At 38.5% G+C, this 13,842-nt stretch overlaps 1 protein-coding gene across 4 annotated transcripts in view; it reads right to left on the reverse strand.

Annotated features, from left to right (window-relative positions):
• Positions 1-13,842, reverse strand: part of LOC115098948 (receptor-type tyrosine-protein phosphatase beta-like) — a 101,060-nt gene that overhangs the window by 59,684 nt on the left and 27,534 nt on the right. For all 4 annotated transcript variants that reach the window (XR_003858646.1, XM_029616093.1, XM_029616094.1 and 1 more), the window contains 7 exons: positions 12,301-12,558; positions 10,256-10,513; positions 8,353-8,610; positions 6,449-6,706; positions 4,546-4,803; positions 2,643-2,900; positions 740-997 (listed from right to left, as the gene is read on the reverse strand). Coding sequence is in view for 3 of the 4 variants with exons in the window: in XM_029616093.1 (XP_029471953.1) it covers positions 740-997; positions 2,643-2,900; positions 4,546-4,803; positions 6,449-6,706; positions 8,353-8,610; positions 10,256-10,513; positions 12,301-12,558 (1,806 nt within the window). In the remaining variant the exon portion in view is untranslated. The remainder of the gene's footprint in view (positions 1-739; positions 998-2,642; positions 2,901-4,545; positions 4,804-6,448; positions 6,707-8,352; positions 8,611-10,255; positions 10,514-12,300; positions 12,559-13,842) is intronic.

Raw genomic sequence — 13,842 nt, forward strand, 5'->3', positions numbered from 1 at the left:
CTGAAGTCTAAGAGAGCTGCTTACATTGTTTGTTGTGTTTCCTACTGCTCTTTGTTATTATGAGACATCTGAGCTCTCAGGTGACCTGCCTGTTGCATTTGCTTTTTGCTGTGCACATTTCTCAATTCCACTCTAAATAAACTGTACTTAAGGAAAAGCTAGGGTCTGCCTTCTTTTTATTCTGGCTGTTCCCAAGCCACTACCACTGAAGATAGCACAATCTCACATACAATATAAAAGTAAGTAAAGCTGTAACTGATCAGATCAATAAACTCTTCAGGAGCATTACAACACCTTGGATAATAAACAACATCATAAGTAATGCATGCTTTGCTTTAGATACTGCCAGATTAATTATTGCATTGCAATTGTTTTCCATGTCTGATTATTGCAATCAACTTCTTAGTGTTATTTTATTCTACTTCACATTGATTTATATATTAATTTGCAATAATCGACTACTGAACAAACATACACAAACATAAACATTTGTAGCAATTCCCTTTGTCTCATTAATCCTATAAGCTAATAACATATCCATCATTATTTTTAGCTGGCACCTAAGTGTTTTAACTCAATATAGGTGTGTGAAAGAGAGGAGAATTAAATTAAGCATTCTGATGAGGTAACCCAAGTCCTCTGTGTCACAAGTAGAATGTAAAATATGATCCTTGTCTGACGATGTGAATACGGAAAATGGAAGAACCATTTCCACTTGATGTTCATTCTCAGTACTCACTTGTATATGTAGACGTCTGACTCCAATTTCCATGTGTGACGTTGTCTCCAGCAAATGCAGTGATTATGAATGTGTACTTCATCCCTGGAGTCAGGCCATCTACAGATACAGATTCTGAGCTCACATTAATTATCTTAGATGGTACTTCTAGGACTTGTATCTGATAGAAGCTATTGTTTCCCACAGGTCTACTCCAGTTTAGAAATACAGAGGTTGTGGATATGTTGAGAACGTTTAATTTCTGTATAATTTCAGGCCCTGTAATCAATAGAAATAAGAATAATTATTCTAGAAGCACAGTAAAGAGAAAAAATTACTTCTTGATGAAGGAAATTACAGCACAATAGCACATTTTTTAAAATTGATTCTCCCAGTCTTCCTATTTTTGCCCATCTGAAAAGATCAACAATCGTCTGAGCCTGATTATTTCAGATAAAGTACATTCAGAGGAACCCATGGGCCTGAGAAGAAAGCAGCAATGACCTTCAAATCACAAGATCTCTGTTTGCATGGATTATGCGGTGGTCACCACGCTTACCCTAGAGTTGTCAGGTCAGTTTGCTAAAATATCAAAACAACTAGAAAGTTGTGCTTAGGCCGTAGTTGATTACACCGCAGAAAAGGGCAATATGCCTTAGATATGTTGAAGATACTATTGATTACTGTCCCTGCTATTCACAGATGCAAATGCTTAAGTGCTGAAACCTGTGAACTATCAGACAAGAATTGGGTGCTTCTGGGAGATGTAAACAACAGCCAAGCATGAAGGGAAGAAATCAAGGCAGGACCAGAGTCTGAGAATGCAGGTGCTGACCTGTAAGCTAGATTTATTAACATAGAGGAGAACGGAGACCTCCTCTTGCATCTGGTGGCTTGCTCACTGTTGCCAGTGTTAGATATTTCTCCAAGGGAGTGTACACTTAACTTCCTCAGAATATCTGACAGGATCGGGCACAGCACTCACCCAGTCCTCCTTAAGATTGAGACCAACAGGTAATCCTGGGTGAAAGGAGGAACCTTCACCAGAATATAAGACCTCAGTGACTAAAAGTGTAGGGAAGGACTCGGGGAACAGAGAGAACCCTATTACATGACATAACATGCTACGTTTACGGATCGCGAGTGATAGTAAGTTAAATACTTCCTTTGTTTACATCTGGGACTTGCCTGAAGTCTAAGAGAGCTGCTTACATTGTTTGTTGTGTTTCCTACTGCTCTTTGTTATTATGAGACATCTGAGCTCTCAGGTGACCTGCCTGTTGCATTTGCTTTTTGCTGTGCACATTTCTCAATTCCACTCTAAATAAACTGCACTTAAGGAAAAGCTAGTGTCTGCCTTCTTTTTATTCTGGCTGTTCCCAAGCCACTACCACTGAAGATAGCACAATCTCACATACAATATAAAAGTAAGTAAAGCTGTAACTGATCAGATCAATAAACTCTTCAGGAGCATTACAACACCTTGGATAATAAACAACATCATAAGTAATGCATGCTTTGCTTTAGATACTGCCAGATTAATTATTGCAATTGTTTTCCATGTCTGATTATTGCAATCAACTTCTTAGTGTTATTTTATTCTACTTCACATTGATTTATATATTAAGATTTGCAATAATCGACTACTGAACAAACATACACAAACATAAACATTTGTAGCAATTCCTTTTGTCTCATTAATCCTATAAGCTAATAACATATCCATCATTATTTTTAGCTGGCACCTAAGTGTTTTAACTCAATATAGGTGTGTGAAAGAGAGGAGAATTAAATTAAGCATTCTGATGAGGTAACCCAAGTCCTCTGTGTCACAAGTAGAATGTAAAATATGATCCTTGTCTGACGATGTGAATACGGAAAATGGAAGAACCATTTCCACTTGATGTTCATTCTCAGTACTCACTTGTATATGTAGACGTCTGACTCCAATTTCCATGTGTGACGTTGTCTCCAGCAAATGCAGTGATTATGAATGTGTACTTCATCCCTGGAGTCAGGCCATCTACAGATACAGATTCTGAGCTCACATTAATTATCTTAGATGGTACTTCTAGGACTTGTATCTGATAGAAGCTATTGTTTCCCACAGGTCTACTCCAGTTTAGAAATACAGAGGTTGTGGATATGTTGAGAACGTTTAATTTCTGTATAATTTCAGGCCCTGTAATCAATAGAAATAAGAATAATTATTCTAGAAGCACAGTAAAGAGAAAAAATTACTTCTTGATGAAGGAAATTACAGCACAATAGCACATTTTTTAAAATTGATTCTCCCAGTCTTCCTATTTTTGCCCTTCTGAAAAGATCAACAATCGTCTGAGCCTGATTATTTCAGATATAATACATTCAGAGGAACCCATGGGCCTGAGAAGAAAGCAGCAATGACCTTCAAATCACAAGATCTCTGTTTGCATGGATTATGCGGTGGTCACCACGCTTACCCTAGAGTTGTCAGGTCAGTTTGCTAAAATATCAAAACAACTAGAAAGTTGTGCTTAGGCCGTAGTTGATTACACCGCAGAAAAGGGCAATATGCCTTAGATATGTTGAAGATACTATTGATTACTGTCCCTGCTATTCACAGATGCAAATGCTTAAGTGCTGAAACCTGTGAACTATCAGACAAGAATTGGCTGCTTCTGGGAGATGTAAACAACAGCCAAGCATGAAGGGAAGAAATCAAGGCAGGACCAGAGTCTGAGAATGCAGGTGCTGACCTGTAAGCTAGATTTATTAACATAGAGGAGAACGGAGACCTCCTCTTGCATCTGGTGGCTTGCTCACTGTTGCCAGTGTTAGATATTTCTCCAAGGGAGTGTACACTTAACTTCCTCAGAATATCTGACAGGATCGGGCACAGCACTCACCCAGTCCTCCTTAAGATTGAGACCAACAGGTAATCCTGGGTGAAAGGAGGAACCTTCACCAGAATATAAGACCTCAGTGACTAAAAGTGTAGGGAAGGACTCGGGGAACAGAGAGAACCCTATTACATGACATAACATGCTACGTTTACGGATCGCGAGTGATAGTAAGTTAAATACTTCCTTTGTTTACATCTGGGACTTGCCTGAAGTCTAAGAGAGCTGCTTACATTGTTTGTTGTGTTTCCTACTGCTCTTTGTTATTATGAGACATCTGAGCTCTCAGGTGACCTGCCTGTTGCATTTGCTTTTTGCTGTGCACATTTCTCAATTCCACTCTAAATAAACTGCACTTAAGGAAAAGCTAGTGTCTGCCTTCTTTTTATTCTGGCTGTTCCCAAGCCACTACCACTGAAGATAGCACAATCTCACATACAATATAAAAGTAAGTAAAGCTGTAACTGATCAGATCAATAAACTCTTCAGGAGCATTACAACACCTTGGATAATAAACAACATCATAAGTAATGCATGCTTTGCTTTAGATACTGCCAGATTAATTATTGCAATTGTTTTCCATGTCTGATTATTGCAATCAACTTCTTAGTGTTATTTTATTCTACTTCACATTGATTTATATATTAAGATTTGCAATAATCGACTACTGAACAAACATACACAAACATAAACATTTGTAGCAATTCCTTTTGTCTCATTAATCCTATAAGCTAATAACATATCCATCATTATTTTTAGCTGGCACCTAAGTGTTTTAACTCAATATAGGTGTGTGAAAGAGAGGAGAATTAAATTAAGCATTCTGATGAGGTAACCCAAGTCCTCTGTGTCACAAGTAGAATGTAAAATATGATCCTTGTCTGACGATGTGAATACGGAAAATGGAAGAACCATTTCCACTTGATGTTCATTCTCAGTACTCACTTGTATATGTAGACGTCTGACTCCAATTTCCATGTGTGACGTTGTCTCCAGCAAATGCAGTGATTATGAATGTGTACTTCATCCCTGGAGTCAGGCCATCTACAGATACAGATTCTGAGCTCACATTAATTATCTTAGATGGTACTTCTAGGACTTGTATCTGATAGAAGCTATTGTTTCCCACAGGTCTACTCCAGTTTAGAAATACAGAGGTTGTGGATATGTTGAGAACGTTTAATTTCTGTATAATTTCAGGCCCTGTAATCAATAGAAATAAGAATAATTATTCTAGAAGCACAGTAAAGAGAAAAAATTACTTCTTGATGAAGGAAATTACAGCACAATAGCACATTTTTTAAAATTGATTCTCCCAGTCTTCCTATTTTTGCCCTTCTGAAAAGATCAACAATCGTCTGAGCCTGATTATTTCAGATATAATACATTCAGAGGAACCCATGGGCCTGAGAAGAAAGCAGCAATGACCTTCAAATCACAAGATCTCTGTTTGCATGGATTATGCGGTGGTCACCACGCTTACCCTAGAGTTGTCAGGTCAGTTTGCTAAAATATCAAAACAACTAGAAAGTTGTGCTTAGGCCGTAGTTGATTACACCGCAGAAAAGGGCAATATGCCTTAGATATGTTGAAGATACTATTGATTACTGTCCCTGCTATTCACAGATGCAAATGCTTAAGTGCTGAAACCTGTGAACTATCAGACAAGAATTGGCTGCTTCTGGGAGATGTAAACAACAGCCAAGCATGAAGGGAAGAAATCAAGGCAGGACCAGAGTCTGAGAATGCAGGTGCTGACCTGTAAGCTAGATTTATTAACATAGAGGAGAACGGAGACCTCCTCTTGCATCTGGTGGCTTGCTCACTGTTGCCAGTGTTAGATATTTCTCCAAGGGAGTGTACACTTAACTTCCTCAGAATATCTGACAGGATCGGGCACAGCACTCACCCAGTCCTCCTTAAGATTGAGACCAACAGGTAATCCTGGGTGAAAGGAGGAACCTTCACCAGAATATAAGACCTCAGTGACTAAAAGTGTAGGGAAGGACTCGGGGAACAGAGAGAACCCTATTACATGACATAACATGCTACGTTTACGGATCGCGAGTGATAGTAAGTTAAATACTTCCTTTGTTTACATCTGGGACTTGCCTGAAGTCTAAGAGAGCTGCTTACATTGTTTGTTGTGTTTCCTACTGCTCTTTGTTATTATGAGACATCTGAGCTCTCAGGTGACCTGCCTGTTGCATTTGCTTTTTGCTGTGCACATTTCTCAATTCCACTCTAAATAAACTGTACTTAAGGAAAAGCTAGGGTCTGCCTTCTTTTTATTCTGGCTGTTCCCAAGCCACTACCACTGAAGATAGCACAATCTCACATACAATATAAAAGTAAGTAAAGCTGTAACTGATCAGATCAATAAACTCTTCAGGAGCATTACAACACCTTGGATAATAAACAACATCATAAGTAATGCATGCTTTGCTTTAGATACTGCCAGATTAATTATTGCAATTGTTTTCCATGTCTGATTATTGCAATCAACTTCTTAGTGTTATTTTATTCTACTTCACATTGATTTATATATTAAGATTTGCAATAATCGACTACTGAACAAACATACACAAACATAAACATTTGTAGCAATTCCCTTTGTCTCATTAATCCTATAAGCTAATAACATATCCATCATTATTTTTAGCTGGCACCTAAGTGTTTTAACTCAATATAGGTGTGTGAAAGAGAGGAGAATTAAATTAAGCATTCTGATGAGGTAACCCAAGTCCTCTGTGTCACAAGTAGAATGTAAAATATGATCCTTGTCTGACGATGTGAATACGGAAAATGGAAGAACCATTTCCACTTGATGTTCATTCTCAGTACTCACTTGTATATGTAGACGTCTGACTCCAATTTCCATGTGTGACGTTGTCTCCAGCAAATGCAGTGATTATGAATGTGTACTTCATCCCTGGAGTCAGGCCATCTACAGATACAGATTCTGAGCTCACATTAATTATCTTAGAGGGTACTTCTAGGACTTGTATCTGATAGAAGCTATTGTTTCCCACAGGTCTACTCCAGTTTAGAAATACAGAGGTTGTGGATATGTTGAGAACGTTTAATTTCTGTATAATTTCAGGCCCTGTAATCAATAGAAATAAGAATAATTATTCTAGAAGCACAGTAAAGAGAAAAAATTACTTCTTGATGAAGGAAATTACAGCACAATAGCACATTTTTTAAAATTGATTCTCCCAGTCTTCCTATTTTTGCCCTTCTGAAAAGATCAACAATCGTCTGAGCCTGATTATTTCAGATATAATACATTCAGAGGAACCCATGGGCCTGAGAAGAAAGCAGCAATGACCTTCAAATCACAAGATCTCTGTTTGCATGGATTATGCGGTGGTCACCACGCTTACCCTAGAGTTGTCAGGTCAGTTTGCTAAAATATCAAAACAACTAGAAAGTTGTGCTTAGGCCGTAGTTGATTACACCGCAGAAAAGGGCAATATGCCTTAGATATGTTGAAGATACTATTGATTACTGTCCCTGCTATTCACAGATGCAAATGCTTAAGTGCTGAAACCTGTGAACTATCAGAGAAGAATTGGCTGCTTCTGGGAGATGTAAACAACAGCCAAGCATGAAGGGAAGAAATCAAGGCAGGACCAGAGTCTGAGAATGCAGGTGCTGACCTGTAAGCTAGATTTATTAACATAGAGGAGAACGGGGACCTCCTCTTCCATCTGGTGGCTTGCTCACTGTTGCCAGTGTTAGATATTTCTCCAAGGGAGTGTACACTTAACTTCCTCAGAATATCTGACAGGATCGGGCACAGCACTCACCCAGTCCTCCTTAAGATTGAGACCAACAGGTAATCCTCGGTGAAAGGAGGAACCTTCACCAGAATATAAGACCTCAGTGACTAAAAGTGTAGGGAAGGACTCGGGGAACAGAGAGAACCCTATTACATGACATAACATGCTACGTTTACGGATCGCGAGTGATAGTAAGTTAAATACTTCCTTGGTTTACATCTGGGACTTGCCTGAAGTCTAAGAGAGCTGCTTACATTGTTTGTTGTGTTTCCTACTGCTCTTTGTTATTATGAGACATCTGAGCTCTCAGGTGACCTGCCTGTTGCATTTGCTTTTTGCTGTGCACATTTCTCAATTCCACTCTAAATAAACTGCACTTAAGGAAAAGCTAGTGTCTGCCTTCTTTTTATTCTGGCTGTTCCCAAGCCTCTACCACTGAAGATAGCACAATCTCACATACAATATAAAAGTAAGTAAAGCTGTAACTGATCAGATCAATAAACTCTTCAGGAGCATTACAACACCTTGGATAATAAACAACATCATAAGTAATGCATGCTTTGCTTTAGATACTGCCAGATTAATTATTGCCGTTGTTTTCCATGTCTGATTATTGCAATCAACTTCTTAGTGTTATTTTATTCTACTTCACATTGATTTATATATTAAGATTTGCAATTAATCGACTACTGAACAAACATACACAAACATAAACATTTGTAGCAATTCCCTTTGTCTCATTAATCCTATAAGCTAATAACATATCCATCATTATTTTTAGCTGGCACCTAAGTGTTTTAACTCAATATAGGTGTGTGAAAGAGAGGAGAATTAAATTAAGCATTCTGATGAGGTAACCCAAGTCCTCTGTGTCACAAGTAGAATGTAAAATATGATCCTTGTCTGACGATGTGAATACGGAAAATGGAAGAACCATTTCCACTTGATGTTCATTCTCAGTACTCACTTGTATATGTAGACGTCTGACTCCAATTTCCATGTGTGACGTTGTCTCCAGCAAATGCAGTGATTATGAATGTGTACTTCATCCCTGGAGTCAGGCCATCTACAGATACAGATTCTGAGCTCACATTAATTATCGTAGAGGGTACTTCTATGAGTTGTATCTGATAGAAGCTATTGTTTCCCACAGGTCTACTCCAGTTTAGAAATACAGAGGTTGTGGATATGTTGAGAACGTTTAATTTCTGTATAATTTCAGGCCCTGTAATCAATAGAAATAAGAATAATTATTCTAGAAGCACAGTAAAGAGAAAAAATTACTTCTTGATGAAGGAAATTACAGCACAATAGCACATTTTTTAAAATTGATTCTCCCAGTCTTCCTATTTTTGCCCATCTGAAAAGATCAACAATCGTCTGAGCCTGATTATTTCAGATATAATACATTCAGAGGAACCCATGGGCCTGAGAAGAAAGCAGCAATGACCTTCAAATCACAAGATCTCTGTTTGCATGGATTATGCGGTGGTCACCACGCTTACCCTAGAGTTGTCAGGTCTGTTTGCTAAAATATCAAAACAACTAGAAAGTTGTGCTTAGGCCGTAGTTGATTACACCGCAGAAAAGGGCAATATGCCTTAGATATGTTGAAGATACTATTGATTACTGTCCCTGCTATTCACAGATGCAAATGCTTAAGTGTTGAAACCTGTGAACTATCAGACAAGAATTGGGTGCTTCTGGGAGATGTAAACAACAGCCAAGCATGAAGGGAAGAAATCAAGGCAGGACCAGAGTCTGAGAATGCAGATGCTGACCTGTGAGCTAGATTTATTAACATAGAGGAGAACGGAGACATCCTCTTGCATCTGGTGGCTTGCTCACTGTTGCCAGTGTTAGATATTTCTCCAAGGGAGTGTACACTTAACTTCCTCAGAATATCTGACAGGATCGGGCACAGCACTCACCCAGTCCTCCTTAAGATTGAGACCAACAGGTAATCCTGGGTGAAAGGAGGAACCTTCACCAGAATATAAGACCTCAGTGACTAAAAGTGTAGGGAAGGACTCGGGGAACAGAGAGAACCCTTTACATGACATAACATACTACGTTTACGGATCGCGAGTGATAGTAAGTTAAATACTTCCTTTGTTTACATCTGGGACTTGCCTGAAGTCTAAGAGAGCTGCTTACATTGTTTGTTGTGTTTGCTACTGCTCTTTGTTATTATGAGACATCTGAGCTCTCAGGTGACCTGCCTGTTGCATTTGCTTTTTGCTGTGCACATTTCTCAATTCCACTCTAAATAAACTGCACTTAAGGAAAAGCTAGTGTCTGCCTTCTTTTTATTCTGGCTGTTCCCAAGCCACTACCACTGAAGATAGCACAATCTCACATACAATATAAAAGTAAGTAAAGCTGTAACTGATCAGATCAATAAACTCTTCAGGAGCATTACAACACCTTGGATAATAAACAACATCATAAGTAATGCATGCTTTGCTTTAGATACTGCCAGATTAATTATTGCAATTTTTTTCCATGTCTGATTATTGCAATCAACTTCTTAGTGTTATTTTATTCTATTTCACATTGATTTATATATTAAGATTTGCAATTAATCGACTACTGAACAAACATACACAAACATAAACATTTGTAGCAATTCCCTTTGTCTCATTAATCCTATAAGCTAATAACATATCCATCATTATTTTTAGCTGGCACCTAAGTGTTTTAACTCAATATAGGTGTGTGAAAGAGAGGAGAATTAAATTAAGCATTCTGATGAGGTAACCCAAGTCCTCTGTGTCACAAGTAGAATGTAAAATATGATCCTTGTCTGACGATGTGAATACGGAAAATGGAAGAACCATTTCCACTTGATGTTCATTCTCAGTACTCACTTGTATATGTAGACGTCTGACTCCAATTTCCATGTGTGACGTTGTCTCCAGCAAATGCAGTGATTATGAATGTGTACTTCATCCCTGGAGTCAGGCCATCTACAGATACAGATTCTGAGCTCACATTAATTATCGTAGAGGGTACTTCTATGAGTTGTATCTGATAGAAGCTATTGTTTCCCACAGGTCTACTCCAGTTTAGAAATACAGAGGTTGTGGATATGTTGAGAACGTTTAATTTCTGTATAATTTCAGGCCCTGTAATCAATAGAAATAAGAATAATTATTCTAGAAGCACAGTAAAGAGAAAAAATTACTTCTTCATGAAGGAAATTACAGCACAATAGCACATTTTTTAAAATTGATTCTCCCAGTCTTCCTATTTTTGCCCATCTGAAAAGACCAACAATCGTCTGAGCCTGATTATTTCAGATATAATACATTCAGAGGAACCCATGGGCCTGAGAAGAAAGCAGCAATGACCTTCAAATCACAAGATCTCTGTTTGCATGGATTATGCGGTGGTCACCACGCTTACCCTAGAGTTGTCAGGTCTGTTTGCTAAAATATCAAAACAACTAGAAAGTTGTGCTTAGGCCGTAGTTGATTACACTGCAGAAAAGGGCAATATGCCTTAGATATTTTTTTTTTTTTTTTTTATATACCGACATTCGATCTCAATTGAGATATCACACCGGTTTACATTCAGGTACTGTAGGTATTTCTCTATCCCCAGAGGGCTTACAATCTAAGTTTTTGTACCTGAGGCAATGGAGGGTAAATGTTGAAGATACTATTGATTACTGTCCCTGCTATTCACAGATGCAAATGCTTAAGTGCTGAAACCTGTGAACTATCAGACAAGAATTGGGTGCTTCTGGGAGATGTAAACAACAGCCAAGCATGAAGGGAAGAAATCAAGGCAGAACCAGAGTCTGAGAATGCAGATGCTGACCTGTGAGCTAGAATTATTAACTTAGAGGAGAACGGAGACATCCTCTTGCATCTGGTGGCTTGCTCACTGTTGCCAGTGTTAGATATTGATCCAAGGGAGTGTACACTTAACTTCCTCAGAATATCTGACAGGATCGGGCACAGCACTCACTCAGTCCTCCTTAAGATTGAGACCAACAGGTAATCCTGGGTGAAAGGAGGAACCTTCACCAGAATATAAGACCTCAGTGACTAAAAGTGTAGGGAAGGACTCGGGGAACAGAGAGAACCCTTTACATGACATAACATACTACGTTTACGGATCGCGAGTGATAGTAAGTTAAATACTTCCTTTGTTTACATCTGGGACTTGCCTGAAGTCTAAGAGAGCTGCTTACATTGTTTGTTGTGTTTCCTTCCTGCTCTTTGTTATTATGAGACATCTGAGCTCTCAGGTGACCTGCCTGTTGCATTTGCTTTTTGCTGTGCACATTTCTCAATTCCACTCTAAATAAACTGCACTTAAGGAAAAGCTGGTGTCTGCCTTCTTTTTATTCTGGCTGTTCCCAAGCCACTACCACTGAAGATAGCACAATCTCACATACAATATAAAAGTAAGTAAAGCTGTAACTGATCAGATCAATAAACTCTTCAGGAGCATTACAACACCTTGGATAATAAACAACATCATAAGTAATGCATGCTTTGCTTTAGATACTGTCAGATTAATTATTGCAGTTGTTTTCCATGTCTGATTATTGCAATCAACTTCTTAGTGTTATTTTATTCTACTTCACATTGATTTATATATTAAGATTTGCAATTAATCGACTACTGAACAAACATACACAAACATAAACATTTGTAGCAATTCCCTTTGTCTCATTAATCCTATAAGCTAATAACATATCCATCATTATTTTTAGCTGGCACCTAAGTGTTTTAACTCAATATAGGTGTGTGAAAGAGAGGAGAATTAAATTAAGCATTCTGATGAGGTAACCCAAGTCCTCTGTGTCACAAGTAGAATGTAAAATATGATCCTTGTCTGACGATGTGAATACGGAAAATGGAAGAACCATTTCCACTTGATGTTCATTCTCAGTACTCACTTGTATATGTAGACGTCTGACTCCAATTTCCATGTGTGACGTTGTCTCCAGCAAATGCAGTGATTATGAATGTGTACTTCATCCCTGGAGTCAGGCCATCTACAGATACAGATTCTGAGCTCACATTAATTATCTTAGATGGTACTTCTAGGACTTGTATCTGATAGAAGCTATTGTTTCCCACAGGTCTACTCCAGTTTAGAAATACAGAGGTTGTGGATATGTTGAGAACGTTTAATTTCTGTATAATTTCAGGCCCTGTAATCAATAGAAATAAGAATAATTATTCTAGAAGCACAGTAAAGAGAAAAAATTACTTCTTGATGAAGGAAATTACAGCACAATAGCACATTTTTTAAAATTGATTCTCCCAGTCTTCCTATTTTTGCCCATCTGAAAAGATCAACAATCGTCTGAGCCTGATTATTTCAGATATAATACATTCAGAGGAACCCATGGGCCTGAGAAGAAAGCAGCAATGACCTTCAAATCACAAGATCTCTGTTTGCATGGATTATGCGGTGGTCACCACGCTTATCCTAGAGTTGTCAGGTCTGTTTGCTAAAATATCAAAACAACTAGAAAGTTGTGCTTAGGCCGTAATTGATTACACCGCAGAAAAGGGCAATATGCCTTAGATATGTTGAAGATACTATTGATTACTGTCCCTGCTATTCACAGATGCAAATGCTTAAGTGCTGAAACCTGTGAACTATCAGACAAGAATTGGGTGCTTCTGGGAGATGTAAACAACAGCCAAGCATGAAGGGAAGAAATCAAGGCAGGACCAGAGTCTGAGAATGCAGATGCTGACCTGTGAGCTAGATTTATTAACATAGAGGAGAACGGAGACATCCTCTTGCATCTGGTGGCTTGCTCACTGTTGCCAGTGTTAGATATTTCTCCAAGGGAGTGTACAATTAACTTCCTCAGAATATCTGACAGGATCGGGCACAGCACTCACCCAGTCCTTCTTAAGATTGAGACCAACAGGTAATCCTGGGTGAAAGGAGGAACCTTCACCAGAATATAAGACCTCAGTGACTAAAAGTGTAGGGAAGGACTCGGGGAACAGAGAGAACCCTATTACATGAGATAACATGCTACGTTTACGGATCGCGAGTGATAGTAAGTTAAATACTTCCTTTGTTTACATCTGGGACTTGCCTGAAGTCTAAGAGAGCTGCTTACATTGTTTGTTGTGTTTCCTACTGCTCTTTGTTATTATGAGACATCTGAGCTCTCAGGTGACCTGCCTGTTGCATTTGCTTTTTGCTGTGCACATTTCTCAATTCCACTCTAAATAAACTGCACTTAAGGAAAAGCTGGTGTCTGCCTTCTTTTTATTCTGGCTGTTCCCAAGCCACTACCACTGAAGATAGCACAATCTCACATACAATATAAACGTAAGTAAAGCTGTAACTGATCAGATCAATAAACTCTTCAGGAGCATTACAACACCTTGGATAATAAACAACATCATAAGTAATGCATGCTTTGCTTTAGATACTGCCAGATTAATTATTGCAATTGTTTTCCATG

The sequence above is a fragment of the Rhinatrema bivittatum genome, chromosome 9, assembly GCF_901001135.1.
Source record: "Rhinatrema bivittatum chromosome 9, aRhiBiv1.1, whole genome shotgun sequence".
Taxonomy (NCBI): domain Eukaryota; kingdom Metazoa; phylum Chordata; class Amphibia; order Gymnophiona; family Rhinatrematidae; genus Rhinatrema; species Rhinatrema bivittatum.